At 48.3% G+C, this 27,323-nt stretch overlaps 1 protein-coding gene across 1 annotated transcript in view; it reads left to right on the top strand.

Annotated features, from left to right (window-relative positions):
- Positions 1-7,750: 7,750 nt before the first annotated feature.
- Positions 7,751-27,323, top strand: part of Aldh1a3 (aldehyde dehydrogenase 1 family member A3) — a 30,985-nt gene continuing 11,412 nt past the window's right edge. The window contains exons 1-8 of the mRNA XM_051206447.1: positions 7,751-7,955; positions 12,524-12,628; positions 15,093-15,233; positions 21,214-21,343; positions 21,837-21,898; positions 22,594-22,722; positions 24,413-24,526; positions 25,634-25,736. Of these exons, the coding sequence (XP_051062404.1) occupies positions 7,857-7,955; positions 12,524-12,628; positions 15,093-15,233; positions 21,214-21,343; positions 21,837-21,898; positions 22,594-22,722; positions 24,413-24,526; positions 25,634-25,736 (883 nt within the window). The 5' untranslated portion in view covers positions 7,751-7,856. The remainder of the gene's footprint in view (positions 7,956-12,523; positions 12,629-15,092; positions 15,234-21,213; positions 21,344-21,836; positions 21,899-22,593; positions 22,723-24,412; positions 24,527-25,633; positions 25,737-27,323) is intronic.

The following is a 27,323-nucleotide window of genomic DNA, read 5'->3' as shown; positions in this document are numbered from 1 at the left end:
CTCTCTACTAAGAGGATCTCAAGAGGCATAAATGGAATGCCCACCATACACCAGGCAGCAACTGGCCTTCCTACACTGAGGATGTCTTTCAGAGTTCTCGTTCTAGGAAGGGTGGCCAGCATCATTTTGAAGGACAGGACACTGAGGCAAAGGAAGCTAGGTGATAAAGATGGCAACGTCCCAACAGGAACCTTTGCCTTCACTCTACCTGTCAGTCTGGTCTACAGACCACACACACATAGTATCTCTTTGCATTTGTCACCATTTTGCAATTTCTTGCATGTTTGCTTTACAGGGTCCTTGTTTGTCACCTTTGGGAGAAACTTCGAGAGATGAAGAGCCTGTAACACCCAAGGTAGTGTTTTCCATTGGCTCAGTTAAGAGTCAGGCTACAGTGATCTCTTTTTGTACACTGGGCACATGACACCTTGTGTCTAATCCTCATGACTCCTTTGCTTGGAGGGAGTCATTATTCCAAAGTTCAGAAGAAGAGCAGGATGACACAGAGCAGATGTCAGGCCTAAGTTCATCCTGGCCTGTAATTGGCACCTCTATCTCACCTCAAAAATGGGAGTCTGTAGGATTCGCATTGAAGCCCTTGAGGCAGCAGCTCTGATTGTGCATATAGCACCACTGAAGTTTGGGGCTATGACTTCAGTAAGCTCTTGCACAGATGTTTATTTGTAATTAGGAGTAAATGCCTGTGCGTTTTCTCTGTAGAATATATACCGGTGGCAATTTCCTACTCAACTTAGTCCCGTGACATCTAGTGGCCGACAGAGGAAGTGCAAGGCAATCCCTGTGACAGGAGCAGGTGCTAATGCACACTAGTGTTTCATGGAATAAAAGATGGGCAGAAATCCATCACAAGTGAAGCCTCTGTGGAGTTAATCAGGTGTACATTTCAGCCATGAAAGACCTGTGTTTTATTTTTCATATTTATGCTGATTTGCTATCACCAATGGAAACTACCGTACTTGCAATTTGCCTCTTAATTGATAAACTGGGTTCACAGCAACATAAAGCATATGATACATAACAGCATGATATAATGTAGTGCAAACCTAATACTTGAATGCCTGCTCAATAATGGAAAACATGATAAATTGGAAAATGCTGTAGGCACTCACCAGGCCTGTCCAGTCCCCTGGGAACAGGGTGAGAGTATTAGCATCATCATAACACCGTAGGGTTAGGTAAAGAAGAACACAAACAGGCTTGTTACACCATTAGACAAGACTGCTGTTCAGAGGAGTGTAAACTCTGCCAATGAATTCACAATCAGGGTGTGGTTACAGGAGGAACCCCAGAAAACCTCAGGACATCATAGACTACAAAAGTCATTTCCGCCCCCCCCCACCACAATCTCTTCCCCAGGATCCAAATAGTGGCACAACTCCAAGGAAAGATTCCTGAGAAATCTGTGCTCCTTTACAGCATGTCCCAGCTGAAGGGCAAGGGGACAGACTTCTCACTGCGGGGCCAGGAGAGATGAACCCAAGAGTGATTTGCCAAGCCTTAACATACTCAAATTATTTTTCAAACATTTTGGGTTTGGCCAAATGTATCCCACTACGTTCCCTTTCCCGGCATTCTTACACCCATGTGGATTTCAAAAGCAATCTAATATGTATGTTCTGATTCACTTGGGCCTAAGTGAATGCCATTGTTCAGTGAGAATCATTCTGTGTCCAAGACTTTCCCTAATCCCTTTTTTCTATAGCCCCTTAGCCCTTCCCCTTCTAACCAGGAAGCCTGTTTTGTCTTGATCAAATTGAGCTCAAAAGCCAAAACATTCAAGTCTGGTTCAAACCTCAGAGCCTTCCAAGTCCAATGATGTCTGAGAAGTTTGTGCAAATGACTTCTGGTGTCACTGAGAATGTCCAGTTATGGCTCTGAGAAGGGTGGGGTGCTATGAGAGAGTTGCAGTGGTTAGACACAGTAATCGTTTGTATATTTTAAAGCTGAAACTCTTGCCTCTTACTCCCTAGTGGGAGTTCTGGGCCAGCTAAGCATCCTCCAGGGCTGGGTAGCACAGAAACCGTGGAACTTAGGGAAGCTCTCCCAGTGTTAGGGCTTCACTCAGAACACAGTGAACACCAACAAGAGACCATAGCATGGAGGGCTGCCTGCCTGGCTGTGTGGGGACATTTGTACCAAGTTATTCTCTTCCTTAGGTGGCATCCCACTGTTCAATTTAGGAATGAAAGCTGTGAATGAATCAGTGAAGTTGATTCATTTATTCTCAGGGTTAGTTTTGTCATTGTTTTAAAGTTCCTATATGATATAAACATAGTGCATCTATACCATTTTAAATATTGGTGTGTGTGGGTGTATGTGTGTGTATGGTGTACATGTCCTCTCTCTTTCCAATGAGCTTCAAGAATTAAACAAAGGGGAGAACTTAGCAGCATGTACTTTCACCTCGGAGCCATCTGGCTAGCCCTAGGGCACTTGGACAAGCTCAAGAAAGCAGAGATGGAGAGGACATTTTTTTAACTGGCTGTTCTTTTGATATGAAAATGATATAATCACTAACTCTCCTGGAGGCTCCTTGTCATTGTCATAGGGTTGGGTTTATACACCTAGCTAAGGGTGACAACCTGAGAAGGAGTCTTTAATGAGACAGGGTCTCTCCTTTACTTGAATGGGAGAAACCCAGGGAAGGGAATCCAGAGTGAAACCTGGCTCTGGGATCATCAGTGTCTTCCTTCGTCTACTCCAAAATCCCTATCTTAGAATTTCACGTCAGAAGTGCTTAACTGTCACAGGATGGCTGCTGCAGCCTCAGCTTTCTCGTCTGTGTTCCAGGCAATGGGAATGAAAGCGTCTCTGAGATGAATCTACTTCATGGAAGCTCAGACTTATATTTCTTTCACCACCTCTGTCTGCAAGAGAAGATGGTAAACACGTTTTATCAAAACAAATTGCTGCCCCTGATAATGTAGGGTTCTTATGGCCAAAAAGACAAGAAATGGAAGGTCAATAGGCTGTCATCCTTACCCACACGCTCTTTCCTGGCCTTATCACAACTAACCAATGGAAGACAGGAAAGTTCCAGAAGCCCTGTGCTGTCAGACTGTGTGTATGTGAGGTCTCATCAAGGCCAGACTCATAAATATTGTGATGTATTCTCTTTGTTTTTACATGATTGGTTCTCTGTTTGCTTCTGCCTGGTTGGGAATTCATTTACCTCAAGTTAATGTGTGCTTATGTGGAAGACATTTCCTTGGGGTCAAGAAGGGTGATCAGGGTTGAGGGGAAAGCAGCTTAAAGAGGCAACGGGGTAGCCTTCAGTCTTTGCCTTGCTTGTGTTAGTCAACGCATTTTCCTTCTCTGTGGACTACTTTTCACTCACATGATTGTGGTTACTGTGGTTTGAATATGTAAGACCCCAAAAACCCATGTATTACAGCTTTGGTTTCCATCCTGTACTGGTACCTTTAGTAGGTGGGGCCTAATGGAAGGCTATTTAGTCATTGGAGGTATTGTCCTAAAGGGCCCTGGCCACTTCCTGTTTCTCCCTCTCTCTCTCTCTCTCTCTCTCTCTCTCTCTCTCTCTCTCTCTCTCTCTCTCTGTTTTCCAGTCAGTGTGAGATGAACTCTGCCACCAGCTCCGGCAGAAGAAAATAGGCCCAAGGGATCCTGGAAGTATGCACTGAGATCAGCCTTTCCTGTCAGTTGGCCATGTCTGTGAAAGACTGTCTTCATTGACCATTGACGTGTGAGCATGCAGCCCACTGTGGGCAGCACCATCCTTATGCAAGTGAATCTGGGATGTGTATGTAAGCTGAGGGTATATCATTGAATGAACCAGTAAGCACCATGCATCCCTGGTTCCTGCCTCTAGGTTCCTTCCTTGAGCTACTGCCTGACTTCCCTCAATAACTGATTGTAGCCTGGAAGTATAAGCCAAATAAACCCTTTCCTTCCTCACCTAAGTTGCTTTTGATCAAAATAGTTTTGTCACAGCAAAAGCAAACTAGGAGAACATAAGAAAACAGATACACTTGCATGCTCCCACAACATTGTAGCATAAGGGAGGAGGACTTCATGAATCATAATTTATAAAATTTGTATAGTAAGAAGTTGACTTTTCAAATGAATTTAGTCAACACTGGGCAGTCCCCACAAAAATAGAGGCAATGTTTCAGTGACACTGGTAAACAAGTACTCATGATGAAATCAGCCTTGCCTTAATTCTGGAGCACCTGCCAGCCCATTTATAGCCAAGAAAACCGAGGTTGGGTTACCTGTCCTTTGCCCTCAGTGGTCACCTAACATTCGCACTGCCTTCACTTCATCAAAGAACCTCCTTGTCAGAAAAGCTTAGCGCTCTGGGAAGCCTCTCAGAAGCCGAACTGGGTCAGGCTTCTAGTCTCTGAGGAGATGAGTGGTTTGGGCAAGGAGAGACTGTTCAGGGATGCTAAGGACCCCCAGAAGGTCCAGAACTTCCCCATAGAGGCTCAGACACCAGACTTAAAATAGAGTCAAGTCAAGTGTGGGTTCTGTCCTACTCATTATTAACTGAGTTTATTATAGATTTCGACATCTCCCACAAACACTCACGGTTTAAAAACAGAATTAGTTTGCAATGTGAGGCACATTATCTGTTCTCTCTTTTATCTCGGTTTTTGCCTTCATGTGTATTTGTGTGGAGGCCAGAAGTTGACATCAGATGTCTTTCTCATCACTCACCACTTCAGAGAGATTGGCTGGCCAGTGAGCTCCAGGAATGGGCCTGTTTCCATCTATCCATCAAGAGCTGCAATGACACATTCTGCCATGGAGAGCTTCTCCACACAGGTGCTGAGGAGCCAGCTCAGGTCCTCCTGCCCATGCAACAAGCACTTCAGCAACTGAGCCATTCCTCCTGTTCCCATGCTTTGTAAAAGTATTTTCTTATTTACTTATTTATATGTGTATGAGTGCTTTGCCTATGTGTATATATGTGCACCTCATATGTGCAGTACCCACAGGAACCAGATGAGGGTGTCAGATCCCCTGGAACTGGAGTTAGAGACAGTTGTGGGCAGGCATGTGGGTGCTGGAAACCCAACCAACCATCTCTCCCCACAGGTGCTTATTCCTGTCAAATGTTTACCACACAAACAAGCCTTCAACATAGTCCCAGATCACATGACACACCCACCCAGAAGCTGAGCCTCAGACAATGCCAGAACCACCAACCTGAATACAAAAACAATGAAATTAGCAGGAAAGTGTAGGCTGGGAAAGCCCCTTGAGCCAGGAAGAAATGAGGGCAGCATGTGCCTTCTGAGGAGAAACGTCTGCTAGGAGGGAAAACAGGAGAATTAAGAACAGACATGTACACAGCATTTTACAGTTTACCCAGTGTTATCTTGCTTGAGCCTCCCCAAGTGCTAGGAAGTGGGAAGGGGTTACAGGAAAGGAAAGGAAAGCTCGGCGCTCCAGTGTCCAGCTCTGGAACACACAGCTGGGTTTGAGGCAGGGATGAGGAAGGGGGGAGGCTAGGCCCTCACCAACCACAATGCTCAGGAATCTCCCAGACACCTGATGACACACTGTGTAAAGAAATGAGTCCCTGTCCTCCTCTAATCCCTAGGGCCATGTCCCCACGGCCAAGGCCATGACTTTGGTTTCTTGTAGACATGACCAAAAGGGACTACCCGACTATTTTACCACCCGTAAAGTACTTATTACTTTAGCTACAGCAGGTGACATGGGACCACCTTGGGACACAGGCATATCCTTGGGTGAATAAATGTGACAGGAAAATCTAAGAGGAACCTCTCCTCACGCCCTGTACCACCCGCTTCTAGTTTGCCCTGGGTGCCTCCAACACAATGATATCCAGGGCAAGTATCCACCTGCCTCTGTTTACTCACCTGTAAAATGGGAACTTGAGCATCTCAGCTTCTCAGTGCCAGATGAATGACAAGCTAAGGGGAGTGGAGGAAGAGCCTTCCAGTCAGGACAAGCCCAGAGCCAAGCTCACCCCCACTCCCCCTGCTCTTTGGGAACTGCCTGCTACAGGGAAGGTCTATAGCTGAGTGTTCTACTCTGACCTCAGGGTCACACAGGAATCAGCAAGAAAAGCCAATGGTGAGCCAGTCTGTCTGCCAAATTGCCACTGACTCTAAGGCATTGCCGACGGCCACCATGGCTCAGGAAGGAGTCTTAGGGTGTGAGTTGAGGCTACATGCCTTATCAACACTATAGTGTTGGCCGACAGTGCCAACTATTAACCTTTGAGCAGAGTTCTCCTTCCCAATCCCATTCACCTCCACCATCAACCCAGCAATTACTTAATAAATACAATGTCTTCTGTGAATTGTCTGAGTTTGTATTTTCTTAAAGATCTGACAAACTGATAACCCAGGAAGGATCTCAGGTAAACTTTGTGGGATGGGAGTTCTGATAGGCTTATGACAAATGCCAGCTTTTGGTCCTTGGCCACTGCACAGGGGGACGGTCTTTCGCTATTTCAAAAACACTCACAATGGTAGGACTCAGCATCCAGAGGCCCTGGTGGGAGATATCCCAGATGTTTTCAATAGAACAAGGTGAGAGTCATGGGGCCAGCCACACAGGCAGAGAGCCCAGAGAATAACAGGGTAGATATGGGGAAAGTGTTGGTTACCCTAGTGTCAAAGGCAGATGCTCAGATATCTGTAGGTCTTTACTCCTTTGGGGACCTATAGCCCTCCTTCTCCAGTCTCACCCCCATGCTTAACCTATAACCGCAGAAGACCTTTCACCATCACAGAAAACAGAGCTTTCGTGGGATTTCTCACAGAAATCTCTGTGGATTAAACCACTTTTCCTGTGGGGAGTTGAAGCCTAACTTTGATGAACCCACCCTACACCTGAGTGAGCGGCTTTCCCATGTTTCAGACTGGGTATAAAACTAGTTACTAGGACGATTGGAGCACTCCCTAAGTGGCAAAACAAGGAGAATTGGACATGCCTCCATCCCTACCCACTTCTTGGCAGTTCTGAGCAACCACCTGAAAGCAAATAACTGCAAAGATCTCATGTCTTTTGTGTTTTGGAATTCTTTATTCATTTGGTTTTCATTTATAAAATGGAGATTTAATTTATGCATTTTGGATAGTAAGTAAATTTCCCCTTGGATTGGATCTGAGGGTGGTGTGTGCTTATGAAGATCAGAGGACCAGCAGCCGGCAAGTGCTTTTGCCTTCTGTCCAGGGTGTGAAGAAGTTCCCTGCCAGTCCGACTCAGAGTGGATCACAGGCTGCTAGTGGTCCTAGCTTGGGCAGGATGGACCGCGGGTGTCTGGCTACTGGACCCTAAGCCCAGGCAGCGATGGATGGTGGCCTCCCAAAGCCCAAATTCCAGCTCCGTGTAGGGCGAGCGAGCGCTCACTCATGCCAAAGTTGGACAAGAGCAGGGACCACAGGTGCCTTGGGTAAAGAAAGTCTCCTGATTGCCCAGAGAAGGGCCTGTTGCCACGATCGCTGCTAGCTAGCTCCCTGCCCGGCGCTGAAGTCACTCTCGGAGCTCACGGAAGGGCAGCCTACAGGGCTGCAGAAGCCCCCGGTGTGGCCTCCCTGCAATGCACAGAGAGATCCCGGCAGCAGCCGAGGTCGGACCGGGACTGTCCTGCTCCCGCAGGGGCAGAGACAGCGAGAGGGATGACTGTGGCAGCAGCCGCCGGGTCCCCTCCTCTCCTCCCGCGCCCGCCCTCCCTCCTTCCGTCCTGCAGCCAATTAGGCGGCCCCCTTGGGCGGGAGGCGTGGGGGCGCTGCATAAAGGCGCGGAGCTGTCACCCGGAGCAGGCTGCGCACCGCCCAGGCAGAGCTGGTGCGTCGGGGACTTGGACTCCTCGAGTCGTGGAGCGCAGACTAGCCATGGCCACTACCAACGGGGCTGTGGAAAATGGACAGCCGGATGGGAAACCGCCTGCCCTGCCGCACCCCATCCGCAACTTGGAGGTTAAGTTCACCAAGGTGAGGAGGGCTCCCCTTCGACCCGACGGCCTCGGACTCCCGCACCAAACAGTCTTGGTCGGGAGAGCGGGGACCAGGAGACAACCCTGCTGGGAGTCCACTGGGAGCTGGTGGGTTCCGGCTCCTCGGAAACCTCACTTTGGGAGGGGGATAGAGGGGGCAAAGTGGGAACCTGCGCCTGTAGCTCCGCGATCTAAGCCTCAGACCTGAGGCACAAGGATGCAACTCCACAAGCACCGAAGCTGCAGAGTTAGTTGCAGCCTGCAGAGGCCACGATGTGCCTGGGTGGGCCATCGCCCACTTTGGGTGCTGGTGCTTGTGACAGGGAGTGCGGTGACATCTTTACAGAGGGATTTCTGGTCTGAAGGACCTAGGCTGTAGGAGGGCTAGAGGTACCTGAGGACCCGGAGATGAGTTTCTAGTATAAGCCCCACTGGGAGCTGCAGCTGGGAAGGAGGTCCTCCTGGACAAGGAAAGAAGGATCTGGTACCTTCGGTGTGCTCAGCCTGAACCCACTTTACCAGTCCAACTGGAGAGGGAAGATGGAGATCACGGATGAACACTCCAGGACCCAGGAGTAGTGGCATCTGCCCTTTCCTGGGAGGCTAGAACAGACAGACTGTTAAGATACCTGCTGTGAGCTGCAGGGACAATGGTGGTATCTGGGAACAGGGAACAGTGCTGAGGAAGAACAACTGTAAACTCTGGGATGCGCTGCTCTGTGCCTGCTGGATGTGGGGGCTCAGATCCAGGGCAGCTTTTGGCTTCAGGTCTGGAAACATCAACCCATCCTATTTATACATCTTATCCATAGCTTCCAACTCCAGCTGTCACAATGCTTAGAAACCACCCTCATCACTTTTATTTTCAGAAGTAGCAATTATCACTCTGGAATAATTTTAATCAAAAGGCAAAAGTGGTTATGTGTGGTCTTCAGACCCTGATGGGGTGGCACTTAGTCCCCAAAGTTGGCCATGCCGACACATAAATTGCATGCCGACACATAAATTGCATGACATTCACATGAACTGTTTTCCCAAGGAAGGCTCTGAAATCAAGACAGGTACAGCCCTGGGTGGACTGGAAGTTTTTTAAACGTCATTTCCACCATCATACCAGCCTTAGAGGGAGAATTCCAACACCAGCTCTAGGAACAGGAGGAATAATGGCTTCGTTTTCCAGACCCACGCGGTGATGAGGTTCTTGTTCTGGTGGCGGCAGTTTCGTTTTGTTTTTACAATCTGTAAAAAACACCACAACCACCAGAAAGTGAACAGGATTGTCTCTCTGCTTAGTATCTTGAGTCTTCCCACATCTGTCTGGCTACAGGGCAGGAATAGTTTGCTCTTTCTAGGTGAATCCCTGAACACTTTAAAGGTATCGATGCAGACTTTATGGAGAGGGCCTTGGGAGGTCCTCAGAGGGGTGACTGATGTCCTGACACAGCCCTCTCCCCACTTGGGGATTGAAGGTGCTGGTGTGCCTGATGGAGGCCACGGAAACCTGGTGAGATGCAGGGGGCTGAGAGCTGCGATCCTTGGAAAGTTCCAGGAGATACTTCTCCAACTGCCTGATGTCTGGCTATGCCTCCCATCCCTTATTGCTTCTGCCTGCTTCCTCCTTGCTCCTTGCACACCTCTGCAGAGCCCTCCGACAACAATTAAAAGGTCAAGGTGACCTCGTGCGATCAGGGTGCCCTGGGCTAAGGAACGAAACCAGAGACCCTGAAGAGCAGAGTCCAGGCCCAGGACAAACAGGAGGCTATGAAACATTCGAGCCAGCAAGGGTGTGCGCCATTTGCCTGACTCACTGGGCTTCTACAACATGGAGGACCGGTTTGAGCTCAGGCCATGATAGGATGATCTACAGCGATCAGAAGGGTGACTGTATCAAGGCTCCTTCATTTGTCCTCAGATTTTTACATTGGGCACAGGTTCATGTGGAGTGATTCTGGTGAGGAGAGGGAGGGTGGGGAGTGGCATCTCCATACTAATCATAGAAGATGGCAGCCTCTCCCATTTTAGGGACCCACTTTCTTCCAGTAGCAGAGGTTCTCATTCAAGTGCCTTAATTCATCAAAATATAAAATTTTACCATCTCTTTCATGAAAAGTGAAATACCCCCCAATCTCCTGGAAATATAGTCAGTTTTAATTTAGCTGAATCCAATGGAAGTTGCTGGAAATAATGCCAGCAATGTGTGTTCTCTTTTGTGATCATTACCTTTACCACTCTCCAGCATGCTTTCCAGGTCTGTTGGTGAAATTTGAATCATCTCATAGTATCTTTAGCCTTATAGCTCAATAATGCCCTGTTCCTACTGGTTCATAAGTGGATGAAGACAGTTCCTTTCTAGACCTGTCAGCTAGTACCTTATGATTCACAATTCAGCCAGCATTAGTGGTGAGCCCCGCCCAGGACTGTTTCTTCATTTGTGTTTATGAGTTGCTTTGGTGGAAAGAAAACCAGCAGTGGGAACCAGATCACTTGCTAATGGGAATAAGGAAAACAGCTTTGCTCAGTGAGAAACTCTGAGGTGCAGAAATAAGGTCGACTAGGCTGGTTTTTATTTGAGGTCCCTGGTTTGTAAGGTCTAAGGATCAATGTCATGAACAACCAGGTAATATGTGTGTGCGTGCGTGCGTGCATGTGTGTGTGTGTGTGTGTGCATTTTAAGAATGTGCCTAGAGATGAGGTATATGTAGCAGACATCCGATCACTACAATCTGCCTCCATTCCCTGCTATTTAGACTCTGTTTTACCACCTTCTCATTTTCCCTCCCCCTTGGAATTGATACCAGGAAGGACCTAGAATCAGCAATTTTCACTGACAGTCTCCATTATCTAACCGACGAAATTTCATCTTCCTCCAAATGGGCCTGCTCCTGGCTTCACTTTCTTCTCCGCACTAACTCCTTCCCTGCTTATTAATTTCTCGCTGTTGCCGAGTAATTACTTGCTGCATGGCAAAAGTGAACTCTTGGATTTGGTTTCAGCTGGAAGAATAAACCTGTAATTGTAGCCAGACCTTTTCCTCGCATGCTTCCCTGGGGGCCTGGCCTCACATGGAAGGCTCTGAGCTTCCAGAAGTTGGATGGGTATGCCCTACGGGAACTTCATGCTCTCAGCTCCAAAATTCATACTGAGGGTCTGGATTAGCCTCTGCTCACCTGCCTGGCCAAAGCCTGCCTGGCGTTTGAGGTTCACTCCAGAAGTAGCCTGGGTTGGTTTCCTTCTGCTTTGAAACCTATACAAGAGAGTCTGAAACAATGGCAACCAAGCTACACTCTCAGGGCATGGCTGCTCTCCTCCCAGCAGGGGATTGTCCTTATCCGAAATGAGTCGACTTCCATCGTGAAGAAATTATTATTGTCATCATTTTACTAACTTGCATAGTTATGTGATATGTTCTAGGCTGTAGAATTCGGACAGGCACACAACGGCCTTTTCTGTGGGTGGGCTGCATGAATGAGGCTCCGGAAACTACAGAAACCGTGGCTGCTGCCCCAGTGGCTGACAGGTTTTTGTGTCATCAGAGCCTGCTTTGTGTGTTATGGGTCCCCTCCATTTCTGGTTCTTTCTGAAAGCCACATTTTTTTAATTTTTATTTTATATGCATTGGTGTTTGGCCTGCATGTATGTCTGTGTGAGGGTGTCAGATCCCCTAAAATTGTAGATACAGACAATTGTCAGCTACCACGTGGGTGCTGGGAATTGAACCTGTAGAAGAGTAGCCAGTGCTCTTCACCACTGAGCCATCTCCCCAGCCCTGCAAAGCCACAACTTCTAAAGGTGATTAGGGACTAGAAAAAAGTCCCAGGAAGTAGAATGGGTCTCAGTGCACCAATTTGATAAATTCTGTTTAAATATTGTATTTTTAGCTATGTTTTTGGATAATTGAGGCCTCCATAAGATGTTTTGTGAGCTACTTATTTCTAGATGTAAAAGGTAGTTTACTATACCCTTAACATAATCTAAAAAGTTTCTAACCCAGATTTTTAACTCTGTGTTCCAACATTGGCTTTGTAAAATGTCCCAGGAAGGTTTCAAACTCTGTAAAGGGGTTGCAGAGATCATGCCACCATGTGGCTTAAGGAAGCCTAAGGAGTTTTGGGAAGATCTGGAAACATCTAGGTCCTGGGGGTCTTGCTTGGAAGGAGGAAGGGGTGTGCATAGCTTATAGCCTTTCGGGACCTGGCAGATTGCATGTACACAAGCCTGCCCACCCTTCCATTAAAGCTCTGCCACCATGCAAGCTTCAATGTATATACTCCTTGTAACCATTGAATTCAGCAGTTCCTTGGCAAATTCATGCTATGGCTACAGATGAAGACATAATTTAGAAAAATAACTCCAAAGGACTTTAGATTAATTACGTCAAATTGGTTCTAACTGTGAGGCCATTCCCCATGGGTTGGTTCCTGTGATTCTGCTCTGTCCCCCACTCCAGGTCTCATCAGGGAGGGGGTAGGGAAGAAGGCAGACAAGACGTTACCTAAGACCCTTAGCATGTTGAAATTGTATGATTTTGATTTAAACCTAATTTGTTGCACTTCCTTTCCCGCTTAGATATTTATCAACAATGACTGGCATGAATCCAAGAGTGGGAAAAAGTTTGCCACGTATAACCCTTCAACTCTAGAGAAAATCTGTGAGGTGGAAGAAGCCGATAAGGTGGGTCCTCTCCCCCTTTTCTAAGTAATTCGATTATTGAGAAGTGAAGGCTGAGGAAGCTGTGTGGCTTGGCTGTTAGACACATGGGCCCACCACCAGGTAGGGCCAGGGCAACCACAGCAGCCCGTCGGTATGTGCAGCTCAGACACAGCCTAGTATGGGATCAATTACAGATGGTCCTCTGCGCAGTCACAGTCTGTGATGGATGTTTCTCCATCTCTGAGGATGACCTCAGCTGTCTTCAACACACAGCCAAAGGGAAGAGTTTTATCAATTATTCCAACCTGTAAGCATTAAAGAATCTTTTGAGAAGGTATTTCCTGCTGGTGTGTTTCACCTAAAGTAGCATTCTGTCAGGAGACACTTAAAAAAAACTGCTTAAAGGGTGGGAAGGATGCTCCCCAAACGGTCCTGGGGTGTCACATGACTGCTTGGACTGCTTGGTTTCTTTGCTAGTGGGCACACACACGATTATGTGAGACTACAGTCTGTGTAAACCTTTTGCCTGGTGTAAGGTCTCCTTTATCACACAGACATGAAGTGACTTCTGCTTGTATCCTTTTTTACCTTTCAAGGCCATAAAGTGTGTTTTAAATAGAAGGGCCTTTAAAGAAAAGATGATTAGGGTAACAACCTCTACAGAGAAAGAAAAACATGACTGTCTGCTTAACCTGAACGGATTGCCTGCCTTCCTGCCTGCCTGCCTTCCTTCTTCCTTCCCTTCCTCTCTCCCTTCATCCTTCCCCTCACTTCCTTCCTCCCCTCCCTTTTCCCTTCCTCTTCTCTTTCTCTCTTCCTTCCATCACCTTTCCTCCCCTCCGTTCCTCCCTTCCCCTCACCACAACTCTTTCTTTCCTTCACCCTACCCCCCCCACACACACACCATTCTGAGATACCATCTTGCACTATTTTCCAGGTTAGTGGAAAATTCCTAGGCTTCCAGGGATCTTCCTGGAACTACAGATGCTTGATATTGGGGAGCAGAGGAGTGGGGTGTTGCAGGTCAACCCCAGAGCTCTTTGCATGCTGGGTAAGCACTCCTGTGCTGAGCAACACCCTCACCCCTTGGTTCCTTGAGACATTTTTCACTATTTAGCGCAGTCTTGCCTCAAACTCCTGATCTTCCTTCCTCTACCTCCCAAGTGCTGAGGTTAGAGGTGTGTACCGCCACACCTGCTGATACACACATATCTTCACTATGTGCATTGGTGAGGTCAAGTGGGTGAAGAAGACAGGGATTTTCTTCCACAAGTGACCAACAGCTTTTGTATGGGCAGAAAGCACAGTGGCTCACAGGCATAGACCCCGCTCCCTGTGGTCCCTTACACTGAAAAGCAAAGAAATGGGGAGGAGCTGGGAGGACCTGACAGATGGGGTGTATGGCTGATAAACCCCAGGAGGAAAGTAGGAACCCAGTGACAGGGTCTGGTTCCTCCCCTCACCTGAAAAAAACATTTTGTTCCACACACCCAGAGACAGAGGCTACCCATCCCATTGCAGCAGGAGAGGCCCGGGCATCCCCTCAGGAACCACAGTAGCAAACATTTCCCTTGCTAAAGCATTCCCTCATTCCATGAAGGCTTTGGTGATGGTATGGGCTGAGGTCTCTCCTGACTGGTGTCCTCATCAACTACCTGCCACATTAGCTAGGGAGACAGATTTGGGGCAAGGTGAGACATTGTCTATTAGCAACCAGATCTTCAGCCCCTGTTTTCCTGAAATGAGGACAGATAGCTCTCTTCTGCATATCTCTCTTTTCTGTCCTTTAAAAAAAATGGAGGGCAGGGGCAAGGCTCAGTAGTGGAAGGCTTGGCTAGCCCATGTAACACTTCAGTTTAATTCTCAGCACACACACACACACACACACACACACACACACACACACACACACACACCACAAAGATGCATGGTTATTATTCTTCTGTAAGTACCACATTTAGTGTGGAAACCATGTTCTCTGTGTGTGTTGAAATGGAGTTGACACATGGAAAATCTTTTTAATGTTATTTCATTTACTATTAGTGTGTATGTGACATGTGCATGCCTGCAGACACTCCTGTGTTCACTGGGAGGTCAGCGGGCAACTCTTGGGAGTTGTTCCTCTCTTTGCACTATGAACCCTGGGCATTGAATTTGGGTCTTCAGATTTTCACAGCAGAAATATCACTTTGTTGCCCTGGAAAATATTTTAGAACTGGACCATTAAGAAAAATATTTGGTAAATGACTCTGTAAAATATCAATACTTAGCCATTACAAAAAAAAATTTAAAAGACTTACCATTTAAGGAAAAAAAAAAAACTACTTGGAAGACCCCAGTCATCCAGGATTTTAAAACTTGTTGCTGGAAGCCTTGGGCTGCCCCTCCTTCCCTGGCTCCACAGCAACACAACTGCTGTTTTCTGTGCCCTCAGACAGTGATTGCATGAAAAGTGACACTCTCTCTCTGTTGTTTTGCCATGCAGCCCGATGTGGACAAGGCTGTGGAGGCTGCACAAGCTGCCTTCCAGCGGGGCTCACCATGGCGCCAGCTGGATGCCCTGAGGCGAGGCCAGTTGCTGCACCAGCTGGCCGATCTTGTGGAAAGGGACCGTGCTATCCTGGCAGTGAGTACGGGCACCGGGCAGGTGTAGGTGGACCGCCTTCACAGTTCCCCTCACTGTGGGGCCTGTCCCCATGGGGTGTGGCTGGAAGCATCTGAGGTGCTTGTTTTGTGTGGCCATGGGTCTGTTTGGTCTTTGGATGTGACCATGTCTCAGAACTTTATCCTTTTCATCTAGAAGTCAGACTTTCCCCCCTGCATCTCAGCTTCTTGGCCAAGCTGTGTAAAGGAAGTTCCCCTGCCTCAATAGGTCCCAGTCTAGGGATATTCACAGCTGGTCACTAAAGGCCGAGCTCACCTGACCTCACCTGGACATTTATGTATTAACTGTTTTCTTCTCCATATTAAGTGCCTTGCAAACATAAATATAACCTCATCATAGGTATGTTAGCTTATCCCTATAACATAGGTATGTTATCCCTTATCTGAGATTTCAGTTATTCATAATCACCCGCAACTCAAAACTATTACATGGATAATCCTAGAAATAAGCAATTGGCCCTGTATTGCAGTGAGCTATTGTAATTTCATTTATTAGTCATTGCTTCTCATTTCTTATGGTAATTTATAAGCTAAGCTTTATTGCAGGAACTTAGTATGGGGGAAATGCAGTATGTATTTAGGGATTAGGTACTACCTGACATTTCCAGGCATCATAGAATATGCTTGAGACCACAGACTTAATGAGCTGGTTGTGAACCTTTTGTTTTAATTATTATATTAAAACAAGTGACACTTTTATAGAAAATCCAAGACCTTGTGTTATCTAAATGCATTCCTGCATGTATCCCTAAATGTCCCTGAACTGGACGGTGGAGAACAACTCCAGAATGTTGGCAAGGACAATATTTGATTATAGAAGGCCCACAGTGTAAAAAGCCTAGGTTCAAATCCCAGCTCTGCCACTTACTAATTCCATGCTGGATTCTTAACTGCTTGAGATTAATTTCTTCAGGTAAAACGTCATAGATAATGATATCCAAGTGTTGGGAAAAGAACCATTTGAAATCCTCAGCAGGGTCCCCAGCATACAGCAGTTACTATAAATAATAGCACTCAGCTTGAGCCCAAGGCTCTGCCACCTCCCTGCCAGCCAGTAACTTCTAGAGACTTTAGCTCCTCTTCGGGACAGGGATAGTAACGCAGCCTACCCATGGGTGAAACAAAAATGCTACAGAGCTGGGAAGGCCTTAATAAGATGTAAGCTTGCTCTGTAGCAAGATTCAGCCCTTCTTTGGTTCTGAAGTAGATGACCAGAAGACATCACTGGGCCACAGGAAGTCTCTTGCTTTTAAATGCTTTTAGTCATTATTATGTGTGGGAGGGTGTGTGTGTGTGTGTGTGTATGTATGTGTGTGTGTGTGTGCATGCGTGCGTGTGTGTACTTGCCATGGTACACATGTGGAAGTCAGGGGACAACTCTCAGGAGCTGGCTCCCCCAAGGATTTAACTGAGGTCCTCAGGCTTGGTGGCAAGTACCTGTCCCAGAGCTGTGTCACTGGCACTTCAGGAAGTCTCGAAACCATTACAACCTTCACTCTAGCTGTTGTACAGTTCAATTTCTTGGTTAAAATTTTGTTTCAAACCTCGAGGTCTATTTTGTAGGAAGGGACATCTCCTTTTCAATCTTTAATTTAAAAAAATGGTTTTGATGTTGAAAACCCTTTTGAAGAACAGTACCAGGAGGACACTGACTTGCTTTTGTCCTGAGTGTACTCCTTGGGCCCAGGAAAGCTCTCCTTGAGAAGGGTCTGTGGATAGCGCGAGCTCTGTTTCCTTCCTCCCAGTTGCTAGGCCTCCTGTTCCCAGGAACAAATCTGAGTGAGCATAGCTCCCTCCCAGGGTAAAAGCTCCAGAGAGCCTGGGCTTTCTTCCTGCACCGAAAACCAGCCGCACTGTTCAAGCTGCCAAACTGGCTTTTTCAAAAACATTTCTGTTTTCCCCCGCATGAGCTCATCAGTCTGCAATGTCCGTGAGCACTAATAGCAGGCTCAAGAGGATGTGCCCTGGGCAACCCTCCCCACCCTGTCCTCAAGTGTCAGTACCATCTGTGGGGCAAGCAATACAAGGCCACCTTCCTCTCCAGCCTGCTCCATCGTCCTGGCACACTGCAGCATTTTGATAGCGGACAGATACAGGTGGGAGGGACTGGGGACAGCACCCAGCACGTCAGTTCTGCCACTGCAACCTGCTTGCCCACAAGAAATAAGATCCAGCTCTTGGCTACAACATTAAAGGGACCCAAGGATGACTGGGAAATATGGCTTTGAAAATTCTGACCACATCACAGGAGGGCACCCCTCCCGCTCTACCTTGATATGGTTTCCTGCCTTTTTGAGCAGCAAAGAGCTTTATTCTGTCATATTCTCTTGCCAGCTCAGTGGTTTTGATGGAGCTGGGTGTTTACTCTGTTCAAAGTTTGGAAGCAGATGTGGGGGCCTCAGCAGCTTGTGGCTTTCCAGCTCTGTTGAGGCACCCTGGGCCCAAGCTGTAGACTTTTGGGTGCTCATCTAGCTATGTGCCTAATAGCTAGCTTCCCGCCATGGAAGATTAGCCTTTCAACCTAGGTGTCATTTCCAGTCCCTTGTTTGCAGTCTGGGCATACTGGCATTTGGGGCAGCCATTCCAGCACTTTCTTGTCCTATAGCATCTGAATGCTGAGATGCATCAGTCTTTCAGAAGGGGTATTTTTCTCTTCATATGCTGAAGGGAGTGTGCCTGGGAGTGGCTGAGGTGGCTCATGTTTGAATCACAGCAGTAAGTCACATGACAACCGACTGTTTCTGTCAGGAGCTAACACTTGATTTCTCAAGCTCAACCCTCTAATTCCAGTCTCCTCCCCCTCCTCCTTGTCTTTTCGTGTGTGTCTGTGTCTGTGTGTGTGTGTGTGTGTGTGTGTGTGTGTGTGTGCGCGCACGTGTGAGTACATTTGAAGATGTACATGTGTCTTAGTTAGGGTTTCTATTGCTATCATAGAAACATCATGGCCAAAGAGCAACCTGAGGAGGAAAAGGTTTGTTTCAGCTTATACTTCTCAGGCCACATTCCATCACTGCAGGAAGTCAGGACAGGAACTCAAGTCAGGAACGTGGAGGCAGGAGCTGAAGCAGAAGCCATGGAGGGGTGACACAGGCTTACTCCTCATGGCTTGTGCATTAACTGTGCATGGGTGACACTGCCCACAGTGAGCTGTGGGTCTTCCCCATCAGCCATTAAGAAATGCCCCCACAGACTTGTATATGGACCAGTCTGGTGAGGGTGTTTTCTCAGTCGAGGTTCTCTCTCCCCAAATGGCTCTAGCTTGTGTTAGGTTCACAAAACACTAGCCAACACAACATGAGAGTGTAGGTATGCATGCTCGTGTTTCAATGTGTGTGTAGGGGTCAGATGTCAACATTCAGTGCTGTTCCATGTGAGCAATGCGCTTTGTTTTTTTGTTGTTGCTGTTTGTTTGTTTTGTTTTTGGTGTTGTTGTTGTTGTGTGTGTTTTTTTAAGTGGAATTTCTGATTGGCTTGGAGTTCACTTACTAGGCAAGGCTTGCTGATCAGTGAGTCCTAGGGACCTGTCTCAGCCTTTCATGCAAGAGTTACAAGACTTTGCCACTATACCTGGCTTTCCTTAACATGGGTTTTGGGGATTGAACTCGGGTCCTCATGCTTGCAAAGCAAGTCCTTCACCAGCTGAGCTATCTCCTTAGCCTCACCTCCCTTTAAAGAACTTGCTGTCTAAGTTTATTGTGAACTAGGTTTTATTTGTACAGATTATTTACAACCAACCTAGAAAACCCAAGCTATTTCTCTTCTAAGCAATCTTGCCTAAGTTAAGGACTTAAAAGTCTGTGGGCAAAGCTCATTGAATGCCAGCCAAGAAGATGATTTGTAGGCTTTGGGCTTGTAGTGTGTATTATCTCATTTTAAAGTTGGGAAGTTGAGGCCCAGAAAACGTTAGTACCCTGTCCAAGGCCACCCAGCCAGAGGTAGAAATCCAGGATGGAAGACAGATGGTTGCCATGTCGCAAACTTTCCCAGAATGCTCCATCTGTGTTCTCTCCTTTGCCATATCACAGAGAGGAGCTGAGAACAGACAGACCCCTGGCCTCATGCACAGGTGTGCTCACACTCTTGGGAACTTCACAGAGCTGGGGGCCTTTGGACATACCTGAAAATGCTAGGCTTTTCCTCAGAAAATGAAAGTGCCGACTTGGATGCCAATGCACAGGGCCAAAGGTACAGGGTTCTGGGTGTCATGTTGGCCTCCAAGTGGTTGATGCTGCAGCTGTGAGCCAGGCCTCAGTCAGAACTAGCCAAGTTCTGCCATCTTCAGCCAGTCGGAGTCTTTCTTCCTCAGGGTCATAGCGAGGATCACCAAGCACCTGTCCAGTACTCAAGAGGAAGCTTGGCTGCCCACCAGTCAGCACTGGGCAATTGCACTGCAGTGGGCTACTTATATGAGTGTTGTATCTCCTGATTCCCTTAAGTCACATACCAGCCCCAAGAGGGGGAAAATGTTAATATCTTCATTTTACAGCAGAGGTAATTGAGGTGGAAGATATTTGGGGGCTCAGTCAACATCAGTCAGGGCAGACCAATCCTATGACTAGGGAGATGGCTCAGTCAGCACTGTGTTTGCTGCACAGGCATGAGAACCTGAGTCTGGATCCTTAGCACCACTTAAAAAGCTAGGCATGGCAGGATGTACATGCAAATCCCAGGACTGAGGTGATGGAGACAGGGGTCCCTGGAGCTCACTGGCCAGCCAGTCTAGCTAAATCAGTGAACTCCAGGCTCAAGGAGAGATTGTCTCCAAAAGGAAGGTGGCCAGTGATTGAGGAAGCTTCTAGATGCATGCATACACACCCATGTGCACATGTGTCCACACACACATGAATGTGTACACACGTACATACCACACACACACAGGAAGAAGAAAAGGTCAGACAGAAGGGTCCTGAATATCTTAAGCCTTGCAAATGCCTAGGGACAGCCGCCTAACCAGGGATGGCTGAGATGGCTGGACATCAGTGCTGGCTGGCTGGTCAGCCTTAGGAAGTCACTGGGCCCTGTTAGCATCAGTGTCTGCCCCTTCATCTTCTAATGGGATGAGACTCCCAGCACATGATACAACATAGGCAAGTGCTTTGGGGGATAAAGCCGTGGGTAAGGAATGAGGAGGCACCTCCCTTCCTCTCTCTAGCATCATCTGGTCCCATAGACACTTCAGCAGGAATCCAGCCCTAGGCAACATATCCATCGGGATCGGGTGGATACTTCCTGTGAAGCAGGGTAACTGGAGATTTCAGCATAGCACTCCATAGGGCTGCTTGTGTGAGTGACAAAGGGGGTTTCTTTCACCCAGGCTAGAAATAGAAAAGAATCCCAATATTGAGCAGGGGCACCCTGGCCTGGGTGGACTGCCTAGTCCAGCCAGATTGCCCTTCCTGCTCTGTTTCCGCATCCGGCCTGCGGCCTGCTTGGAAAGCACTGCATCTTTGTGCTGGTGGCTTGACCCTCCCGAACTCCCTCATTCTTTCCACGGCCACACTGACCTGCTTAGCTGAGAAGGAAAAGCCAACATCTTCCCTTTCTTTTTTTGTTAGAAGAAACCACCCTCTTGCTAGCCAAACTTCTGAAAGCTCCCTGGGGTGCATGAATTTGCATGTCTGGATGGTACAGTGGAGACTGCTCTAGATGGAAAAGTAAATTCCAGAGTGGATGGCACCCAGCACCCCTTCAAATGTGTGGCAAGGGAGACAGTGTCCATGCTTCACCAGCCCCCAGCTTCAGGCATGGGCAAAAAAGTCTGGCCAGCCCTTGCCAGGAGGGGGCAGGTCCATTTCAATGTAGAGGCAGGCTTTCTGAAGTGGCATGTCAGACTGAGGTGTCTTGCTATGCCCTGGAGTTGGGTTTTACCCTGCACCCCTCTGCTTAACAACCGGAAGAGAAAAGAAAACAGTGCCTACAAAGGAGCCATCTTGTTCTTGCAGACCCTGGAGACCATGGACACTGGCAAGCCGTTCCTTCATGCCTTTTTCGTGGACCTGGAGGGCTGTATTAAGACCTTCAGATATTTTGCCGGGTGGGCAGACAAAATCCAGGGCAGGACCATCCCTACAGGTGAGCCTGTGCAGACTGGAGCCTCGCTTGGGTCTACTGGGGAATCAGTCTTCTCCCCCTGCCTGGCATCCTTCCCACTGCCCACTCCCCACATGGCAGCAGGTTGAATCTTCCCAGGAACTCAGTTCGTGTTTTTAACTTGAGCTCAGATCACTCCTTTGTGTACTGGATAAGACCTGGCCCTTTGCAGGCTTCCCCATTTCTCTCTTACAGCTTTACCATGTGAAACTTTTTTTATGTTTGTTTGTTGTGGGGTTGTTTTTCGCTTTGTTTGTTTTGTTTTGTTTTTGGGAGACAGGGCCTTTCCATTATGTAGCTCTGGTTGCCCTGGAACTTGCAATGTAGACCAGACTGACCTTGAACTCCCAGAGATTCACTTGCTTCTACCTCCCAAGTGCTGTGATTAAAGGTGTGTGCCAACAAACACGGGCCTCGTGCAATTCCTCACCATGATTGATGATTGTGTCCTTTCCCTGTGTCATTTCTCTTCCAGATAACAATGTTGTGTGCTTCACCAGGCACGAGCCCATTGGGGTGTGTGGGGCCATTACACCAGTGAGTATGGAGTTTGCCGTCACAGACTCTGTTTCTACCCACTACATCCACCACGGGCTGAGTGCAGGCTGGAGGCATGGTGCTCTGTGCCTGAGGGTGCCCAGGGTGGTTCAGGGTGTTTGGCAGAAGGTACGGTAGATTCCAGCAGAGTGGTCAGAGTGGCCTGCTCCTCTGGGATGAAGAGTCTTTTAGCTGGGGGCTGGAAGTTTGGTCAACAGGGAAGAGGGCTTTGCAAGTAGTGGGCCCTGCCTGGGCAAAGGCATAGATTGGCCACTTCCTTGGAAGACACAGAGGAAGGCTGGTGAGTGGGAGCTTAGGCTAGGTTGAGCACACCTGGCAGAGAGCAGGGCCCATTCCCATAGCCTATGATGGGGAACTCGGTGCTGCCTATCTGTTTGGGAACTCCTGGGCCACTCCGCAGCATCTGAGTAAGTGAGGACGGAAGAGGAGGAAAGTGCCGCCACTTTGGCAAGCATCTTGGAGGGAATAGGAAAACACATAGGGTAGAACTGTCTCTGCAATAGCATCTCCAGGGAGCCGCTGAGTAGCACTGGGCTCCTGCAGTCTTGCACAAGTCAATGCTATCCTTCAAAGCCCAAATCAGACCAAGCGCAGGAAGTGTCCTCACAGAGGGAAGTGGGCTCCGAGTTGAGGACACAGTGGGCCTGAGCCTCCCTTCTTGTGCTCTGACACAGTGGAACTTTCCCCTGCTGATGCTGGTCTGGAAACTGGCTCCTGCCCTGTGCTGCGGGAACACTGTGGTCCTGAAGCCAGCTGAGCAGACACCCCTCACGGCCCTGTACCTTGGTTCTCTCATTAAAGAGGTAAGAAGTCTGAAAAGAAGGTATTATGTATTCCGGATAGATCCCCACACCCACGAGCTAGGCACCATGAAAACCCGAGTTGGCAGCCACCAGCTCCCGGTGCAGGGGACTACTTTTGCTGGTGTACCTTATCTGGAAGTTTCTGTTCCTCCTCATGCCCCTAACACGATCCTGTGCCTCTCATTAAGTCACTAACTGGTAGTTAGCACTGTCATATCTGGAACATTTGCAGAAGGGGGCCAAAAAAGGGGGGAGCCCCAAACTCTACAGGTCCTGGGCTCAGGGGCCATGGGATATGGAAAGGTCCTTCCTCCTCCTAGAAGGGTGGTCTGGCCAGCTAACTAGGTAGCTGCAGCTGTGTGTAGTTCCCCAAGAGCCTCCACACTGTCCTCCCTACCCCAAAGGAGCCACAACTCAGGGAAGCAGTGGTCCAGAGGGTCACCTGCAGACACACCTGGAAACATATTTCAGCCATTCCATCACCAGGGTGCATACAGCAAAGACTGAAAGAACAGGAAGACAGAAAAAAGTCACTGCTTCACTCCCAGCTGGGCTGAGGCAGCTGGGAAGTACCTGCTGGACTGCTGAGGGAGGCTGGGGCCTTTGGAATCAGCCAGCTCTCACCTTCCTGTCACTGGCCACACAGGGCATGCTTATCATGTAAAAGAGGCTCTGGGGTCCCAGAAGCACAGCTGTTACAAAATAATGCCTAGGAAATGAAAGATTTGAGCATTGCCCTAAAAGGGCATTTAAAACATTAAGTCGTAGGCAAGACTGGGAATGGCTTCTTCCTTCTCATGAGGTTGGTGAGAGTCTTGCTAATGGGGAGGTCTCTCATATGTGCCCGGCATGAGTGTGAGTATGGAAGGACCAGCAACCCCTTGCCCAATACTGGATGAGCCCAGTGGGGCCAGCAAGGGAAAGGATTTCCCATTTTACCTGGATGAGGGTGGAGCAGGGTAAGACTCAACACTTCTTGGCAAGGGCTATATAGATGCTCCGGATGGGGGTGTGACCAAAGGACTTCTCCTTCCCTCAACACACACACAGTCATGCACACACAGTCATTTATCTCACATTCACACGTTTACACATACAAGTACACACAGACTCACGTATGATGTCTCACACACATACAGATGCACCCATTCACACACTCATACATTCATATGAACCCAAGCTCTCTCAGAAATGCACATATATGCTTTCATGTTCCCATGCTCTCTTATACCCACACGCACATATACACAGACACATTATCACACATGCACATTCATGTTCACATTTATACACATACAGTCATACAAGCACACACATATGTGCACACACATTCTTCCCAACACACACACACACACACACACACACACACACACACACCACACACACTAGCAATCTTATACAAGAGGGCCACTGCCACCTAGTGGCATCCCTGAACCTTGGCCCCTGAGCCCAGCTAGGATGAGTGGCTCTTCCAGGGGGAGGGTGATCATTCACCTAGGTGCTTGTGCTGAGGCTTGTGGAGGATTAGGAAACCAGCTCTTTGGGGAGGAGGAGTCCACTGTTGTGGGTGCATCGTAACCGGTGTGTAACCCAGCCTCCCTTTGAGGATGCTGCTCTGCTTGGGGACAATACATGGTTACAACAACTCTTGCCGGTGCTGTCCCTCTGACACCATTTCTGTTCCTCCCAGGTCGGGTTCCCCCCGGGTGTGGTGAACATCGTGCCAGGCTTTGGGCCCACAGTGGGAGCAGCAATCTCCTCTCATCCACAGATCAACAAGATAGCCTTCACGGGGTCCACAGAGGTAAACCCTCTTCGTGAGCTGCTGGCAAAAACAACAGCCCCTCTGTTATTTGAAATCCACAGACATTTCCTCAAGAAGCTCAAATACCATTTGCTTCTTTTTTTTTTTTCTAAATCTAACGATGTTCTATTAGTAAAATGTCACTGTTCCAGTTCCCAAATTAAATAAATAGTTAATAGAATTTGGAAGCCTTAAAAAAATAAATGAGAGATAAGATAAAATAAAAATGTAAAACATCTGTATAGTAAACAATATCACAATTAAGGCAAAGAGATGATAAACAAGCTGATAGAAAACCAGTTGTGCTGCATGTAGCTCTCCAGATGTTTATATATCCTTCATATGTGAAGAGCACCTAAAAATCAATAAAAAAGAAGACAAGCAGAATGATGGGGGAAATGGACATCTCTGAGATATCTAGCCTGGCTAGGAGCCTGCTACCTACCCCACTCCTGTTCTCCCCAGGGTGAGCATGCTTAGAGACTCCTGTCAGAATTAGACCATGGCCTACAGCCACCATTCCCCGATGTGGCATTAAACAGTCCAGGCACTGTGCACACTGAGCTATCCAGCTCTAAGTTGTGGGGTCTGCCCTGGTCTACTGGGTCTTTTTCAGCTTGGAGGTTCTTTGTGTCTGGCTAAACTTGTTGCCAGGATGTGTCAGAAGGCATGTTAGGCAAGATGCACCTGCAACTGTGTACCTAGGACACAGAGCAACCCTGTCAGGGTACATGTGAGTGTTGTCATATGCCACTACATAAGCTACAAGCTCTCCCACATCCTCCCAAAGTGGGCTCAGTCTTGAAAGGGTACCAGAGTATTGGTCACATGTCATCTCAAGGATCAGCCATCTTTGCTTTTTCCCTAACTTGACAGTTCCCTCAAATCAGCATGACCTCCACAACGGGCTGGCAGTCTTGGCTGTCACTAGCAGGAGTGAAAGGCCACCCTTAGCAGGGTGCCCAGTGGCAGTGGCCAGCGTGGGGAGCTGAGGCTGTGTGGTAATGTGATCCATCAGGCCAGGGTGCTTCACTGAGGCAGGTGGCATCTCCTGGGGCCAAGTTCACCATGTCTAAGAGTTAACAAAGCCTGATTCTTACCCTGAAGGTTGGAAAGCTGGTTAAAGAAGCCGCCTCCCGGAGCAACCTGAAGCGAGTCACGCTGGAGCTGGGGGGCAAGAACCCATGCATCGTGTGTGCCGACGCCGACTGTGAGTCACCGGGGCTATAGGTCTTCCCTCACTTCCTGGTATTCATTCATTCAGGACCCATGAAAACAGGAGCATACATACACCGTGGGACTGGCCCAGGCCTATGGAGGGAAGAACACCAATGTGGAGAGATGGGCGAGTCTGTGGCTTATAGATATTGCAGGGTCTGCTCCTGAAGGCTAAAATTACCTTCCTGCACCTAAGGAGATGGAGAGGGATGTGAGGAGCCCAAAGCCAGGGCCAGTTCCTCCTGCAGGGGCCCTTCTGGGCTGGGGAAGGAGGAGGCAGGCTCCCCACTCCGGGAATCCATCCATTTTTCTCTCCGTCAAGTCAGTGTCACCACAGTGTTTGTTCTTAGGCGCTTGTAAAAGTCAGTGTTTCTTTCTTCTTTGTCCTGGGCCTGGCACACTGAAGGACAGACAGCCTTGTTCACTCCTCAGAACACAAAACAAAAAGAATGCTCTGAGTGTCATTCCCGTGTCACCTCTTCCCCTGGAAAGCCACCTGCACAGCAGCTGGGAGCAGCTAGTGTCTTGCCAGACACAATATTACAATGTATGTTATTGCTGGCTACTATGTCCAGAAGAGGGCAGAGAGGACCACATTGGGCAGCCAGTCACCTGATGTCTAGGTCACCTCTCAAAAGGCGTGACTCCCCAAAGGCCTTAGAGCACCTAGGCTTTAAAGAGCAGCCTCCCCCACTGTCTGCTGGTGCCAAGAATCCCTGCCACAGAGAACAAAGCCTTCCATTCCACACTCAGATAAGACCGGAATTGAAAACAGCCCTGAGAAATAATGACACCGGCACCATTTCTCACTAAGAAGTGAAGGAGTGGTAGCCGTTCCTTTCCCTAAAGCTGGTTTTCAGTGGGAGAGAAGATTGTGGAAGAAAGCCAGGGATTGCCCAGCTCTCGCCTGAGCAGTGTTGCTGCTGCAGTCACTGGGAATAGTTTTATATGTTTCCCTACTGTGACTCACATTTGGGGTCCCAAACTCCCATCCCAAAGAACCATGACTGCTTTGTGTTCTTGGGTCACCATAGCAGGTGTCCCCCCTGCGTCCACTCCATGGACCGAACCCCACAGCAAAGCTATGCAAGGGTTGGTTTTCCGGGTCATGAAAACAGAGCCTGGTCATCCTCCCCATCTCCCCCACACTTTCCCTCCTGCCTCCTCCTCCAGGCAGTGCCATTCCACAAAATTAAACCCTGACATAATGTCCAGGAAGTCACACACCATTCTGGCACTTTAGTCACCCTTCCTGGCTCTCACCAGGGACCAGGAAATGAATTGGTGTCTTGAGGAGAGGCATTTGAGCCTAACCCCTGGCCCAGCTGCAGGGGTGAGGTGCATAGAGAATCACTAGCCTTGTGAGACTGTCCTGTAACAACCCTGCTGGGGTGCAGACTGTCCCCAGTATTGGACAGGAAAGCTGGGGTAGGGGTTCCAGCTCTGCATCATTGGTGTATTAATGACTCTGAGAAGTCTCACTTTTTGGACTTAATTCAAACTTGATGGATCTAAAATGCCCCCCCACGACATCCCCTCCTTTGGGAAGCGCTGAGAAAGAAAAATTAGTTTCTGAAGT

Source organism: Phodopus roborovskii, unplaced genomic scaffold (genome assembly GCF_943737965.1).
Source record: "Phodopus roborovskii unplaced genomic scaffold, PHOROB, whole genome shotgun sequence".
Taxonomy (NCBI): Eukaryota; Metazoa; Chordata; class Mammalia; order Rodentia; family Cricetidae; genus Phodopus; species Phodopus roborovskii.
This window is presented reverse-complemented; position numbering and strand designations above follow the sequence as displayed.